Source organism: Nicotiana attenuata, unplaced genomic scaffold (assembly GCF_001879085.1).
Source record: "Nicotiana attenuata strain UT unplaced genomic scaffold, NIATTr2, whole genome shotgun sequence".
NCBI lineage: Eukaryota > Viridiplantae > Streptophyta > Magnoliopsida > Solanales > Solanaceae > Nicotiana > Nicotiana attenuata.
The window spans coordinates 408,058-424,811 of NW_017670707.1; the positions used below are offsets into that span (position 1 = coordinate 408,058).

The 16,754-nt window shown below is 36.2% G+C and overlaps 3 protein-coding genes across 3 annotated transcripts; 2 read left to right on the forward strand and 1 right to left on the reverse strand.

Moving 5' to 3' along the window:
* The first annotated feature begins 994 nt into the window (after positions 1-994).
* LOC109242508 (GPI-anchored protein LLG1) lies at positions 995-3,508 on the forward strand. Its single transcript, XM_019409357.1, has 2 exons — positions 995-1,436; positions 2,921-3,508. The coding sequence occupies exons 1-2, from the start codon at positions 1,301-1,303 to the stop codon at positions 3,280-3,282; spliced, it is 498 nt and encodes a 165-aa protein (XP_019264902.1). The 5' UTR covers positions 995-1,300; the 3' UTR covers positions 3,283-3,508.
* Positions 3,509-4,380: 872 nt separating this feature from the next.
* LOC109242509 (pentatricopeptide repeat-containing protein At5g66520-like) lies at positions 4,381-6,825 on the forward strand. Its single transcript, XM_019409358.1, has one exon. It carries the CDS (start codon positions 4,542-4,544, stop codon positions 6,126-6,128), a length of 1,587 nt encoding a protein of 528 aa, XP_019264903.1. The 5' UTR covers positions 4,381-4,541; the 3' UTR covers positions 6,129-6,825.
* On the reverse strand, positions 6,796-15,961 carry LOC109242510 (actin-related protein 8). Its single transcript, XM_019409359.1, has 12 exons — positions 15,402-15,961; positions 13,422-13,507; positions 13,166-13,236; positions 12,948-13,015; positions 12,243-12,304; positions 11,779-11,876; positions 9,930-10,011; positions 9,469-9,611; positions 8,603-8,751; positions 7,872-8,005; positions 7,582-7,700; positions 6,796-7,150 (listed from the first exon to the last, which is right to left on the reverse strand). The coding sequence occupies exons 1-12, from the start codon at positions 15,731-15,733 to the stop codon at positions 7,073-7,075; spliced, it is 1,422 nt and encodes a 473-aa protein (XP_019264904.1). The 5' UTR covers positions 15,734-15,961; the 3' UTR covers positions 6,796-7,072.
* Between the last annotated feature and the right edge of the window lie 793 nt (positions 15,962-16,754).

Below are 16,754 nucleotides of genomic sequence, written 5' to 3' on the forward strand. Positions count from 1 at the left end.
ATGTGGAATCATAAGTTGGTATATATAGAATCTTTATTGAAGTGAAGAGGATCTTTTATAACTTCAAAACTTTCTTCCTCAGTACTATCCAAATTTATTGTTCTGTTCATGTAACTGTAAATGGAATTCCACTAATTTATTTTTTAAAATTACACTTTCAATGCTAAGTACAATTCTATTAGCATCAAGGTGACGAGGAACAAGCAGTTCGTTTGTTTTTCTTTTTCCGTTTTGGTTGAAACAGTAGAATCATGCTTGGTTTCAATGACCAGCATTTGCTTTGAGAGCCCTCGTTTTACCGTCCATCACAACATTTTCCTTTTTAAACAGTAGTATGTCACCGGCAACAAATTATAAACAGCCAAGTTAAAACAACATCGACAGCTGCTGCATCTTCTTGCCATTGAGCTAAGAAACAGTAGTTCGTGACCAGCAACAAAATTACAACCAACAGCAAATAAAACAACATCGACAGCTACTGCATCATCTTGCTATTCAGCCACATTGACTTTTCACGGACCCAACTATAGAAGGCCAACAATAATTATAAACCAAAACGATTTACATTTGGGGTAGTTTTTGTGGGTCAGTCGTTTGGGGAGCTTCTGTCGTATGGGTTATAGTGTTTTAGTAGGTAATCTATATGCTGGGTCGGGTCCATCTCAAATGGGTGGGTGGGTTGGACATATTTGGGGTGGGTTTTAAAACAACCAATAATATTATGCCACGTCATTAAAATAATTTTGATTTAAAAGTTGAAGTGGGCTGTTAACTTAAAGGGCATGTGTAAGCCAAAAAACCTTAACAAAAGGGTATATTTGGCCCAATAGGTGGATGGGGGCCATTATTAGACCAAATATAATAGTTGAGGGTAAAGCTGACCCTTTTCTGTTTATAAAATAGCATATTCAGAAGACAAAATAGTTTCATCTTAGTTTAGTTTAATATGAAAATGGAAAATGTGATAAAAAAGAAAAAGAAAAAGATAACGCGTTCATTTAGTTTCCGCGTCGAACGGTGCTAGCTGTAGATGCTCTACCCACTCCCTCTTTTTTCATTTTGATTTCATGATATATATTTAATAATTCGCTGTTAAACCCAAATTATGTTTCTATTTTAAAAAATAATATACGTATCCACTATGAAATGTACACAATTAGCTGGCTAGAACATACATAACATTTGTTCTTTCTTTCTCTCTCTCAAAGATCGTATCTTTCTGGTTTTTTGATCTTTCCCTTTTAATTTTAGCATATTGATTGGTTTTATTAGATCAGAATCAAAAGCTCATATTACGACCATGGAGTGGAGGCACTGTATTATTCTACTCTTTTCTTTTTCCTTTTTAGCTGGTTTTTCAGCTTCAGCTTCTCTATCAAATGGGATTTTTGTTAATGAAGCTTCAACTGGGAGGAATCTACTTCAGGCCAAGAAACGTAAGCTCTTTTTTTTAATTGCGCCAAGATTTAGTTGATAATCATCATCATTAGGAGCTAAAATTTTAGATTTACACACCTCATTGGTTAAATTTTGTACCATCTCAATTAGTTTGACCAAAGATCTGTTAACTGAGTTTTATTCTTCAAGTATGATTATTGTTGATAATAAATTTACAGAAATAGCTTTTGGGTATTCTCATATTTCAGCTTAGTTTCTGTTTTTTTTTGGGATTCGGGTTTGTCATTTTCCCTTTGGTTTTGAGGGAAAGAATTCCTTTGCAGTTGATAACGGACAAGGTTCTTTATTTTCTTGGTTATGCCGTTTTTTTTCCTTCTCTTTTCTGGTGCTGATTTGTCTTGGTTGTACTCTTTTAGTAAAGTTTTGTTTTAAACATTCTTGAATGCCTTCTATAATAGGAAAGAAATTTTATAAAAAACTTGCAATTGTTGTTGTTTTTCTTTTAGAGTTGTTCAGGTTATTGCAAATATAAGGGCCAAGCCAAACTTTTTAGGATTGTGAATCTTCAATTTAAGAAACTTCTGACTTTTAATTTCTAGTTAATAAATATCATGTGATAGTTCTGCTAAAAGTCCTTTTAGATGTTCTGTTCAAAGGTCAATAGGTAGTAGGATGTGCTCCAATCTCTCATGTATTCTCGCACAATGGAGTTTTGCATAGCACCACATCATTTGATAGAGATGTTTTTCCAATTTGTGCTTCTCAGTTTGCCAAGGGAGTCTGTTTATGATACTCAGATTCGGATTAACCATTAAGGATTAACGTTTGTGTTCGATGATACGCTGTTTTGTGGGCTGTGGATCTTCTTGTACGCTTTAATCATCCATTTGCCAGATGGTCGGAAAGTGAAGTAGATTTTTGAGTATTGCAACTTCGGTGTGTTTCCAGGTGGTTGAAATATCATCTAGGACTGCCTGTTATTTGGGGTTAAAATGAGTAAAGACAGCTCATTGATAAGGTGATATAATGTGTAAGGTGCTACTGCATATTTTTAGGTCATAAGTGGGGAAATGGGAAAAAGTATATTAACTTTTAAGAATGAACTACAACTGTGACATGGTAGATTATCCTGATTCCTCTGGATACGAAACATGATTCTTGCGAGCAACTAGATTATGAAGGTTCAGTGCCTCAAGTTCTCCTGACTTCCCACAATTCGTATGTAATATGTTGTCGCGGGTGTCACTTATCCCGTTGCTGACTTAAAAGCGATATGATCATGCTTTCCAGTGGTGGAAACATTGTTGTACCTTAAAGGGAGAAGTGCTAAACTTCTGTTAACCTAGAAGTTGATGCCGCTGGTTGCTTGATAACTTGTCTAGTTATTGGCTGTTGTTAGATGCAGAATTTTGCATGTTTGTAACTCTCTGACAATCTCTTTGCTTAAAATTTTTATCTCAAGAGCTTGAAAGGCGCCTCTTAAGACTTGCTGAAGAATGATTTGCTTTGATGTTTTATGCAGCTTGTCCTATTAGCTTCGAGTTTCAGAACTACACAGTCATCACTAGCCAATGCAGAGGACCGCAATACCCAGCCAAACAATGTTGTGCTGCCCTTGTGCAGTTCGGCTGTCCATTTTCAGACTATTTGAATGATTTGTCAAATGATTGTGCCTCAACCATGTTCAGTTACATTAATCTCCACGGGAAGTACCCACCTGGTCTTTTCGCCAGCGAGTGCAAAGGTGACAAAAATGGGCTAGAATGCCCTGAATTAGCACCTTCAGAATCTGCCAATGCTAATAATAGTCACATGAGCTGTAGACTATCGCCAATGCTGATGATTGCAACAACTCTTATGGGCTTGTTATTGTTGCTTCTCTGAAGATCCCTAAAGATTTTGGTGTAGTTTCTGTATTCTTTTTGTGTCAAATATTGTTTGAACTCTGGATCTTCTACCACGTGCCATGGTACCACTGATTAACGATAAAAAAGAAATTCATTTAAAGGTTCATCTCAACAGCAGTTAATTGCTGATACTGTGTATTCAAAATGACTCTCCAGGGGTGTTGTTAAAGATTATTTCATTTTGTTGTATTTTCATATGGGCATTCTTAACTCTCCCTTTTTTTTCTTTTTTCCTTTTCTTGTTCAAATTCCGACAGGCCGGGGGACAGGGCCGAAAGGAGAGCATGGTTGACGGGTTAGGACGAACCCAGTAATTTTTACTTAGACCATCAATTTATATTAGAATATTCATTAAATATGTATAATTGTTTAATTGCAAACTCAGTAGCAAAACGAGCTATGGATTCAGTAACAAAACGAGCTATGGACTCAGTAACAAGTTCAGAATTCATAAACTACAAATTCTGATTCCGCCTCTGTTGGGAAGACAATCTCTCTGTTGCAGTACTTGTTATTACGATAAAACGTTAACAATATTGCAAGTAAGAAGTTGGACATATCTGCAGTTTGCCCAGCATGATGACATTTACTTGGATAAAAGAGCATCTGAATCCCTACTAACATCCTTACTTGGTAGTAAATCACAAGCTCACAATGCCAAGTTCAAATTCTTCTACTTTTGGTTCGCAAATCATCATCATCATATCATACTATATTATAAGTGTGAAGTTGAAAGACTAAAATATCCCTATAAAATTAAGTGACATTATTACCCTTAAAAAAATAAGTTCTTCCTTCATCAAATTTAGACCAAAACTTTATTATACTAATGTAGAGAAACGGAAAACATTCTATAATAAATACTCATATTAATGAAGTTGCATCTCTTCCACTACTTCTTGCCATTTTCATATTTATCTATTTTTTTAAATTATTTCTTTCATTTATATGTTAATAACACAGAAAATCACCATAGTAATACACGTGCAAGGCAAGAAAACAGAAAATTAAGACTAAAATAAATGCACCGTGGTCTTTTTAAGTATTGGAATTCCTATTTTTTCTTTCCAAATTTGGGGATTAATTGTTATTTGTTGTAGACAAAACATGGTTGATATGTATTCACATATGCTATCATGTTGTTTGTTTGGATAAGGTTTCTATGGCTGAGGATACAAGATTGGAACATATAAGCCAATCCTAGGAGCATCAAACACAAAGCGGAGTTTACAATAAATGGCTGCTGCTTCCCTAAGCGGCCCCGTAAATATTTTAGAATTGCAAAATGGAAGAGGTAATAAAATCCCAAGCAGTGTTTTGTTGCTCCAGATGTGTCGCCAAAACAAGGAAGTCAAACAATTACATAGCCAACTGATTATTTCAGGATTGATTCTTCGCCCTCCAAATGCAGCAAGGCTATTAGAATCCTATGTTGGAGTGTCTGAAACTGATGATGCATTCTTACTCTTTAAATCATCAATTCAATCACCTGATACCTTTGCTTATAATGTTATGATCAGAGGTCTGATTCTTAGCAAGCGACCTAAGGGGTCACTTTTGTTGTATGAACAATTATTATCAGAGGGTCTTGTACCAGATAGCCATACCTATACTTTTGTTCTCAAAGCATGTTCTCATTTGAAAGCTATTCTTCAAGGTAAACAAGTACATGCACAAATTATCAAGACTGGCATAGGACCAAATACCCACGTTTGTAGCTCTCTAATTTCTATGTATTCCTATGCTGGAAGTATGGAATCTGCAAGACAAGTTCTTGATGAATATTATAAGGATAATAATGACATTTGTCCCCTTAACTCCATGATTACCGGTTATATGAATGAGGGCCTTGTGGAAAAGGCTAAAGAAATCTTTGATACAATGGAAAATAAGGATACTGCAACATGGAGTGCAATGTTATCAGGGTACACTAAAAATGGTATGCACGACGTTGCACTTGTCACCTTTCAGAAAATGATGAGTTATAGAGTTCCACTGAATGAATCTTCACTTGTGTGCACTCTATCAGCCTGTGGAGAGTTGGGAGCTTTGGATCAGGGAAGATGGATACACACATATATCATAAACAAGAGAGAAATTGTAATGAGTGTCAATCTTGGTACTGCTTTAGTTGACATGTATGCCAAGTGTGGGTGCATTGAGTTTAGTTATCAGTTGTTTAAGAATATGCCTCAGAGAGATGTTGTAACTTGGGGAGTGATCATTTCAGGTTTTGCAACACATGGGCAAGCCAAGAAATGCTTTCAATTATTTGATGAGATGATTGAGTCCGGAGTTAAGCCAAATGGAGTCATCTTTGTGGCTATCCTCTCTGCCTGTTCTCATGCAGGGCAAGTCGGACAGGGATGTCGCTACTTCGACCAAATGGTGCATCAGTTCGGAATTAGACCATCCATTGAGCATTTTGGATGCATGGTGGATCTTCTTGGCCGTGCTGGGAGGCTTGCAGAAGCAGAACAACTCATTTTATCGATGCCGGAAGAACCTAACTCGATTGTATTGGGCGCATTGCTTAATGCTTGTAGAATCCATAATGATGTTGAGAGGGGGAGGTACTTATTCAAGCGGCTAATCAATTTGGAACCTTCACTTGATCGATATAAACTAGCAGCATCTCTATTTGCTAATAATGGAGAAGGGTACGAGATTAGAAAGTTGGTCAAGGATGAAGATTTGGTAGCTAGATGCGGCTTGAGCAATATTCAGGTGGATGGGGTGGTTCACGAGTTCATGGTCAGTGATATCGCGAATAACAGGTCCCGTGATATCTACGAGGCATTAGGAGGATTAGTAGATCAATAAAGCTGGTGAAGTCATTTGATGGTTAGACTTCTGTTAAGATTGTGAGATTCACAACACTTGGAAAACATTCTGTAGGAAATAAAATGTGTTACTGGATAAGACTATAGGGCCTATAAAGACACAATCTATCAGGTTTAATTTCAGCAGAACAAAAAGAATAAATCCAGTGCAGTCACAAATATTGCCAGCTCGCTTATTACATCAATATAGGAAAACGTAGCTGAAGGAAAAGATAGCTGCTGATTATGACATGCGACACTCTTCCACAGCTGCTAACCGGCCACAGAACCATGATGAAGGAGAAGGGCATCCTTTAAACAGAATAAAGCAAGATGTATGTGTGCTGTGCAGCAGAACGTAAATGCAGTACCTGCAGAAATATTAAAAGGACCACATGATTGCGACACGTGGGTTGAGAACATAGTTGCAGTTGCATGGATCTACTCCGTGCAGTAGATGGGGGCAACAGCTCAATAGTATCACAACCTTACTGTAAGGGAAATCTTGTATAAACGTAGCGACTTTTTAAAAAAACTTCAGTGATACCAACAAGATTTCCTCATTAATTTGTCCACGACATCATTAATTCCACCAAGAAATGAAGCATCTGAAAATCCAAGCCAGTTCTGCAAGTGTCTAACCAAAGACAAGCAATTGTATCAATACATATCTTTGAAAAAGGTGCTCCTTTATTATAGTCTTCATGTCCGGCTTACAGATATTCTCACTCCATTTAGAGCTACCTCAACCATCTAAGTTTTGTACATCATTTGCTTAGCAGTTCCATTAGCACAACTGAACGACATTGCTTTAGTCTGTATAAATGATGTACAGATAGCCTTATATTTGTATTTAACAATGAGACGATATAGTAGTTGATCTTCAACCATGAGGCGCATCAAAGTTCTTAATCTTTAGCATACCACCTGTAGTGCCGCTCACATTCACCATATAAACTTGCGTCTTGACCTATTCCGAAATTGCTTTTTCATCACACACCAGGAAGTGGGGAAGGTGCTCAACTGTAGTAAACAGAACATGTAATTTGTATCATAATCAAGTACATAATAAAAGTTAGTTTGATGACGGCAAGAACAATTTATTTCATGATCAAGTACTGGCTACAAGTACACATTTTCTTCTACACCAACTCCCCTTAAAAGAAGAGATCATAGCCAGATGAAAAGTATGGAATTTTTTTTAATATTTTTAAAAACAACTTAACCAAGAGAAAAGCGAAAGAATTTTACATCTTGACTCAAGCAGGTAGAGTGACTTCCACATTTAAATTGCAATTTTCTAATGACAAATGCATTTGGATAAGATTTCCACCTGAATTAAGAAATTAACTAATTTTTCAATTCAAGACATTGTGTCAAAGTCAAGTTTGTTGATTAGCATGAGTGAAACTACCGTGTCAAATTATGTTCAGAAAGATTTTATGGTAGCTTACATTGCCGATCAGTTTAGCCCCAAACCATGCAGAATCTACGCCATATGGTGGAGGAAGTACTCTGATTCCATTGCTCATGTGTGGGGGAAGAATTCCACACACATCCTTCTCTAATCTTTCTGCAATAAAAGTTTAGAAGGAACATCAGTTGTTTCCTTGAAGATTGGATTTCTTCTTTACTTCTTCGGTTAAAGCTTCGCTGTTTTTTTAATTAGGTATAACAAAAAGGATAAACACATGATTCCATCAGATACATTTCTAGGGAAAAAGGAGCAAAAGTTGCAATTCACCTGCTAATCCAGGCAAACATGCACTTCCCCCAGCCAAAACTACTGTTTTGTACCAGCTATCGTCAGCCATTAATTCAGCATCCTGGCAGTGCTCCATGCACAGTGCCACAGCACTCTGCAAACCCATAGCACGCCTGAAACAAGACCACAAGATCTACTAATTTTCCATACCACAGATCCTTGTTCTTTTGGGGGCAACTGGGAGAGAGAGAGAGGGGGGGGGGGGGGGGGGGATGAATTGTGTTTCACCATTTACATCCACAAACCACCACTTTTTCTCAACAATATGAGTGAAGAAATTGACATCATCAGTTAACCTCAGTACAGTGTAGCCTCAAAATGATAATACCATATCCAGAATCATTTAGCATAAGTACTCTTCCCAATTTAACACCCTGCCTCCACCCGCCAAGACTAAAAATATCTCTCTCCGTTGAACGTTCACATTTAAGAAAATAAGTTTAAAGAAAGACCCGAATATAATAGGGTGCCACTTGACTACATAGTTCACCTGCACTATCACATGCAGATCAACTCCAATCTTTTAAAGGACGCGATTCCAATAAGGAGTGGCAGTCTTGCATTATTTTTACTAGAAGGCTATCAGCCTGCCCTAACGACCACCTTATCGTCTTTAACATTACACCTAAGGGAAGTAATTGTAAAGGGGAGTTGTTCAATAATTCTTAGTTTCTTACTAAAGTTCCCAGAATAAGACAGCATGGACGTACATTCCTGCAATTCGAGGCTGGAACAGAATCTCTCCTGTTTTAAAGCGCTCTTCTGAAAGCGTAAACCAACCTTCGGACGCAATCTGGAAAGAAGCTTTGGTATCTTTGGATATCTCAGCTTCATAATCGAGTGCGACATAACAAAGGTTCTGCAATACCAACCAAACATATCTCAGAAAATATACCTGAAAAAAATCATTAAGAAATAAAAAAAATAAAAATCTAACTCTCATGCAGCTAGTCTTGTCAAGTCTATGTTTGATCAAAGGTCAATAATAACAGAATCTAACAATGGTTTGTGTTATTAAGCTAAAAGGAACAAAGTTACTTGTACACTAGTAGCTTGTTTATTCAACTTTTGGATAAACAAAATACAGTGAAGAAAAAGTGAAAGTGAAGCAGCAACTCTTGAATCTTCAAATTGTAATCACGTTCATGATGTTTTGAAAAGCTTAAACTTGGATGACTTGACAAACCTTACATTGATTATTGTAATTCGACCATATGCAGTAAAGAAGAAAGTCACACAACTAAGTTATGCATTTAACATGGTTTATTGAGGTTATCAACTGCTAGTCCGTCCATATGTAGCAGTGCTGCCAGCTACCAATCAACAGGTGAAAATGTATTACTAAAAGAACAAGCACTTCACAAGATTAGTATCTAGATGTGGCATTTAGAGGACATACCAGTTCAAAAATTTATACAATTCGAAATGATTTCCAGTACCAGAAATTCTACCAAGACACATCTGATTTGATTCAGGAACTGTTGACTTGCAAGGCAGAAACAGTACAATTGTGCATGTCTAGGTCAAACAACCTCCCTTCCCACCCTATTTGTTTAACGACCAGAAAGCTGAATACCTCTTTTAGTGCTCGCACAGTGTAAAGTGACCCAAAATAAATGTTCTTCTGTTGCATCTGCTCCTTAAGGAATCCTGTAAGCTTCAATGCTCCAATTCCCACAACTTCTACACCCACCTGGTGCATGACTTTACCATGAAGAACTGCAAAAGACAAAAAAAATGGCTACACTTAAACTATTGAAACAATGTGAGCAAACTGCAACCATAAGTGACATAAAAGCATACATGATACAACATACCTGTAAGTCAATCACGAAGAATATTATTTAAATCATCAGAAAAAATAAAGAAGTGGAGAATACAAATTTTCTTCCTGAAATATCCTATAACGACTTTGAAAACAAAAATATTGTCACAGTTCAAAGAATTTTAACAAAATTTAGAGTTCTACCACGACAAGTTTATAATAAAGTCAACGGACTGAATCAAATAGGTGTGGTACATGAGGAAAAGTCTTACTTGGAACAATAGATGTTTGGTGAAACCCAATGTTGACTACTATTCCTGAAACTTTCCTCGCAGCAAATAAAGCTAAAACTGCCTACAATATTTGAAAAAAAGACATTATGACACCATTAAGAAATTGATAACAAATTAACACCAGAAATTAGGAAGAACCTTTGCAACGTGTAATACAATCTTAGAGAGAAATATGCAGACGTTTTCCAAGCAGTTCGTGACATTTTCCCTTGATATATTTCAGGCTGACGCATCAGAATAACAGATTGAGATCTGATGTTCAAATTCAAATATGACAGTAGCAATATCGAGCTTTTAGATTATTTATCTAACAGCTTAAATTTATAGTATGCAGGACAAGCCAGAGAGATAAACTTATATCTGTATTCAAATATTAGTCAAAAATCAGAGTCTGATTGGCAGGAACACTTTTTATATCAAGAAAAGCAATCGCTAGACACACTAGAGAAGCATTAACGTATTTAGATAAATATGTAATGTGTAAGGATCCTGGTATACTTGCTGAAATTACAACATTGAGCTTTAAGATGGAACAAGATAGTCTAGACAAAATCCCAAAGTATGTTAACAGCAATTGGGGCTCAACATAAGAAAATCAATTCATTTGAGCAAATCTTTCTACTTAGAATGAAACATAAGACAGACAAAAAAAATAATGTAATCATATCCAACGGAACAAATACAACACTTCACCAAGCACCAATAGACATTAAAATGTAGTTCCATCGTCCCAAGGTGTCCATCATCTTAAAACACAGTTTCCAGTCAAAAAGTAAGTTATGTCTATGTTTCACCACTTTCAAAATCTAATAACCATAGAACAATAAGGTAAATGTAATATTTAATGACCATCTTAGCAGTAATTTTTTTCTTTTGTCGCGCTCATCCTTCTAAAGTGCAATTCGCAACCTGTGAGTTGTTTGATCAATAATAAGTCCATTCATCTCCTTCATAAGGTATTTTCATCATGGGCAATTGGTTATATTTGGATATCTCTACAGCTATTTTGCACCCTGTTCCCCATGTTAATTGACCATTTATAATCTTAGCAATTAACAATACAAAGCATCACTCACTCATTAGTTGGTCGAATATGTATCAGATATGATAAGTGAAAAGCGAGAAGAGGGGGGTGTTGACAGAACAAAGTCACATAAAGGAGAAAATAAAAGAAATAGTACTGTCATTTTATATAATTAAAAAAGTTTCAGGGATGGGAAACTACTGCAATTAGCAAAAGTAGTCAATTATATTAGGATGTGGCTATACTGGTATGTATTAAATTGGTGGTAGTAGTACTAAATAGCCCAATGCTAAGCCACGAAAGAAAAATCCAATAACCTTGTCCAGTTCTTCTTTTATTCCCTCTTCCCTTTAACTTAACTCTCTTCCGAGTGTAGATAAAACCATAATTGTCTTCTGTGCACAGACAAAACCATTAGTAAAATTCAAAAAGCTTTCTTGGAAGTGGCAATTCTCTTTTGAAGATAAAGGCTACACTGATTACTTCTCTCTTTTCTTTCGAGACTAGGACATGCCACACGGAAAGTAGGGCGAATGTCTGTCTAAGGAAAAGGCACATGGTAATTGTGAAAGAAGACCATAAACAGATAGTGTGGCATTTTACACTTGCTTCAGGAAGGAACAGATTCTGCTTTATATATGTCTTGTTGATAAATGTCGCCCAACAATGACAGAGATGCTTTCTTCTATCTTATTTCCTCAGTCAAATTAAATTAAGTTGTTCTGAGAGCCTTTTTTTTAATATATAAAACTTCAACCACCTCTGACAATTCAAAAGAAGTTAGAGGATATGAATAAGTACTACCTGGTTGACAGCACAAACGGCAGGAACATTCATGTCAAATAATGCAGAATGGATAGCTTCTTTTAACTGCCTTCTAGCTGCTTTATCACATTCAGTATCTGAAAATGACAGGTACAGACAAGTTAGGAAAAAAATAAGAGATCAAACATAGTGATGAGCCTTGACTGCCCAACCACGCCCCGGCTAGCGCACCAAGAGCAACTGAAAAAATCTTACTGTGCTCTAAGTTTCACTTTTCACAGTTAAAGATTCAATTGACTAAATATAGAATTCAAACCTATCTAGCACCTTACCCTCTAGCTCAAATAAAAGAATGTTGAGAATAGAGTTGCCTGAGCTGATGCCCCAAGTAATGGACATATATACATATATTGTAAAATGATATTCATTCTCTAAACAAATTGAGTTGTTGGCATGAATAGAAATTTGATGGAGTTTTCAAGAACACTGAAATAGAAACTGACCTTCATAGTGGCAAATTGGTATGGAGACAATGATTGGCTGTGTTGAAGTTTTCACCTGCATCCTGCATACAGTCCAGAATGCAAAAGACAGAAGTTTAGGAATTGGTCAAGGGGAGAAAGGTTTCTACTTTTAAGTGCTTCCATTGACAGTGTGTCTCAGTGACAAGTTCATATATTTTCTAATTTTTGCTCGTAGGAAGGCTATATGTAACATTCTGAAATAGATGAGAGTTATTTTAGTGAAACTCTGGAAGTCATCATAAATCCAGCCTTTTCTACCTTTTGCTCCTTAGTGGGTAAAACCAGTAGTTTATAATATAGATAGAGGAAAGCTTGCCATGATTAATATGATGAACAACAGGATATGTGCCAAAAGGCAACATAATGATACAGAGAGTATGTCCATTTTACATTGTACAGATTAAATTTTGAGCTGACCAGGATTCTTCTTTGGCAACCAAACATCCATATTACAATCAATTAATAATGTCTAGAATAACCTGTAGAGAGTCCAGATATTATGGTGTTAAAAAGCATTTTAAGAGAAGCAAATTTATGTTCGAGAACCAGAAACCTTTTTAGAGTACTCAATTATGGATGTTGGTTTAGGTGGTCAAACCCCTTCAAAAATCATCGAAGCCTTCTAAATGTGTTGTCAGCTGGGAGCACTGTAAAATTACAGCGGAAAATGAACAGAATACAAACCTGGTGTATATTGTTGAAAAGAAGTGCCTCAATCTAGAATACATTGGAGATTCAATGTTACCAAATTCCTGTAGATGAGACAAGTTTTCAGGAAGAGATATGGTAAGACACTGTGGAGCACATGGAAGATAACAAATAGTTCGAAAAACAACAGGTCTCAAATGTGCAAATGATTTTCACAAATTAACAACTAACTGTTAACTCGAATGAAAGCCCACCAAGAATGTCGCTGATCTTCCTGATGGAGCGCTATACTTACTCCAACCAAATTTGCAATAGCCTGACCCCCCTTTTTGATGAGAAAAATAAGAAAAGATGAATAAGCTTGAAGAAATCACTTCTCTATGTAGTATTCACGTAGTACACAGTGATATTAGAATTTATCTAAAATGTGCAGATTGAATCAGCAAAACAGAACAACTAGAGCATTGTGCTAACTAAAAGGCAGAAATATAACCATTGAAAGGTACATACCATCAATAACGATAGCACCAGGTACTTGAGCACGTTGACCATAAATACTCATGAATGACAAGTCAGGTACTGAATTTGGAAATGTCCTGCAATCATATACACCTCATCAAGCCCAGCTACGAAGAGGACTCCCACTGACTACTTTATCACTGATGAGTTACAACATATTGTGTGTGTTTACTTTCTACTTTTATAATATCGGACTGAGATGGGCTTAAATGGAGCAACATGGATAGTGTGGATTCAAATAGTCGACTCCAACTTGTTACGAATTGAGGCTGAGTTGTTGTTGTGGTGTTGTTCCCTTCTAGATGAAAGTCAGTTTACATGATATTAGTGATTCCTTTGTTTGCTAGTTTTAAAGCTTCTTAAGACTGGTGGGAACACAGGGATGTCACCAAAATGTGACAATTGACAGACTAAAGAGATGAATAGAATAGAAGCAAAATAACTGCAGATATAAGAATGTTCGCTACATCAAGCTGCAACCTAGAAATTTAAAAGTGCAGTCAGAACATAGGGCCACAACTCCTGATAAGGTTAAAGATTGAGCTCAAGATGGTATTGTTTTTCAAATTATCAATGCGAAAATTTCATGCAGTTTTGATGACATTAAGTTAACTGGAAGCTAACTGCTAGTTGAGTGCGTTACAAAATATTCATTAATCAAAGGTGAAACCACACAATTTATTAATTATCATTATTACATATAGTACTTTATGGAGCAAATGTACAATGATGTACCTTTTATGAAAAATACGCCTTCCATCCCAAGTTACATGAAACTCTCTCTGCTTTCGTATGTCTCAAAATTTTTAACCATTCAACTGATATAATTAATTTTATTCAACTTCACCAGTTTCAAGATTCAAAATCCTACGACTACTCAAATTCAAACTTTGATGTCAATGTTAAACTATCAAATTAAGTTTTCAACAGTTAAGATACTATTCTACTTGTTGGGAGTGTGTTAACAAAGTACCACATGGAAAGTAGAAATGAAAAATAAGCTACTTATAAGGAGTTGGATACTCTTAATGGTGTGTGGTCTTTTGGGAAAAACCTTGTGGGCTTGGCCCAAAGCGTACAGTATCACACCATGTTAAGAGTATCTTTGGGCAATTTTAGCCCAACACTACTAACACATATGCAAGTTGCATTAAAATCTCTCCAAGCCCAACCACATGATTTGCATAAAGCAGGATAGAGAAAGTAATTTCTCTTACTATGCTACACGTATAAGCATTTAGCTAAATAAAATGATAGTAGCTTTTAGTCATCCTTTTATCTAACATCATGCTGAATTGGGCATTAGTATAAGCCTCTACAAATATCTTGTCACCAAATCTTGGTGGCTCTTGTCCAGATTTAGTACAAAGACAAGACATAGCAACATTCTGAGAGGAAGGACAATGTTGCCATCAGGATGTAGTTCGCTCAGTTCAGGTTTAGCATAAACACAAGACAGAGGCAAAATTCTCATAAAGACACAATATTTCCAAATTCAATGTTGGTAATGAGTAGCAGGGGACACACACAGTGACGAAGCTAGGAATTTTCCCAAGGGTATTCAAATTTAAAAGAAGTGGAAAAAATTCCCGACAAAGAGTGCTCAATATGTATTATATACCTCTAAAACGTAATATTTTACTTATATGCACAGTGCAATTTTTTCGACGAGTTGACCACTCTCGTGACCATGTGGCTTCGCCACTGGACACACAGAGGCATAAATAAGTACATAAACAGATTCCATAATCGTGTAAAGTCCTTTCTTCAGCTGTTATTTCCTTCATAGTTCATCATACACACCTACTACAATTTAGATACCTTTTCTTTTTCATCTATCCCTTTCGATAATAATGTGTTCTTTTCAATGTACTTCAAGCGCAAGTTGAGTTATAAATTGAGTATCTATTTCAATTCAAAATAACAATTGAAACTCGCTAAATAACAGTGAAAACAATTTAACGATATTACCGAAGAGGACCCAATCGCAAGTGAGTTTCTGCGAAAAAAATAGAATCCCAAGGCTCATGCTGATTTTGAAGAAAATAAATCCACAGCCGATTATCGGAGACAATGAATTTCCACGTTTTACACACAGAGCTCAGCTTCGCGGACTCTTTTGGCCCTAAAATCTTCAGAATTTGAATAAATATATCCAACGGTATCCGATCAAATTCACCAGTTGACGCCGTCTGTATATACATCATCTGCTGGAAGCGATCGGACGAGTTGGCACTCGAATTCGAGTTGGAACTCGAACGAGTCGATACCGATTCCCATACCTTGCGAAACAACGTGGCCATGGTTCTGATTCTTCCCACTATAGGATATCAGTTTTAGCTGAACAGTGTCCCATGGAACTAAACCAAATTTGACATTTGCGAACGATCCCTTTGATCAACACGTGGATACTCCTTCCGCCTGTAATAGTAGCTGAAAATTATCTAGTGACCTAGTTATGAATTATTATGAGGCATTTTAAACATTTTATTCCTCCCTAATATTTAACATTAAAACATGTATCAAAGTGAATGGACATTTTTCTCATTTTAAAAAATCATTTGCATGAAAAACACGCGAGAGCTAAATATGCATAATCAGGGAGGCTCTAAGGTGATCACAGTCACAGATAAGGCTTGTGCCTTAAAGCCCAAATTTGCGGACCCTATTTTTTTTTTTAAATAATAGATTTATAGACATTTAAAAAAAATAATATTTAATATTTTTTATATGGGTAAAATATGTTCATATTTAATGATCGCATAAGAAAGCGACACGTGAAACCGAAGGCAGAAGATAGCTAAACCCGAATGCAATGATAATATTCATAATGATAAAATTAATGTCGTCGTCCGGTAGCATTCAATGAAGAATATTCTTCACCATTTAGTGCATGATCCGTTATGGCATTCACTGCCACCGTTACACATCTTTCAATGGCCCTCATAATTGTCATTAAAGAGGAGCTTAATCCAACGACCTTTTTCCCTAGGTGCAGCTATAAATAGTGAGCTCTACTATCATTGTAAAGAACACGAATTTTCTGACAAGCATATACTACATCTATCAAAGCTCAATAGCATTTTACTTTCTTACTTATTTGTATTGTCTGTATCGCTCCCGGTAGCTCTACGCCCAGAACCAAGATATCTGTTGTCTATTTCAATTTTAAGGCTAAGTTTTATCTTTCTGTCTAATTTATCTATTATTTTTGGATCAAATTAATTCACTTGTCTATGAACCACGTATAAATTTAACTGTACCATTTTATGGGTAAACAGTTTGGCGCCCACCGTGGGGGGTAGACAGTCGTGTAATTGAATT

Coding starts and splice junctions, on each gene's coding strand:
- LOC109242510 (XM_019409359.1), bottom strand. CDS start 15,733: ATGGCCACGTTGTTTCGCAAGGTATGGGAATCGGTATCGACTCGTTCG. Junction 8,752..9,468: donor CTGTGCGAGCACTAAAAGAG/GTATTCAGCTTT, acceptor TTGGTATTGCAG/AACCTTTGTTATGTCGCACT. Junction 7,151..7,581: donor GGGCTAAACTGATCGGCAAT/GTAAGCTACCAT, acceptor TGTTTACTACAG/TTGAGCACCTTCCCCACTTC.
- LOC109242509 (XM_019409358.1), top strand. CDS start 4,542: ATGGCTGCTGCTTCCCTAAGCGGCCCCGTAAATATTTTAGAATTGCAA.
- LOC109242508 (XM_019409357.1), top strand. CDS start 1,301: ATGGAGTGGAGGCACTGTATTATTCTACTCTTTTCTTTTTCCTTTTTA. Junction 1,437..2,920: donor TCTACTTCAGGCCAAGAAAC/GTAAGCTCTTTT, acceptor TGTTTTATGCAG/CTTGTCCTATTAGCTTCGAG.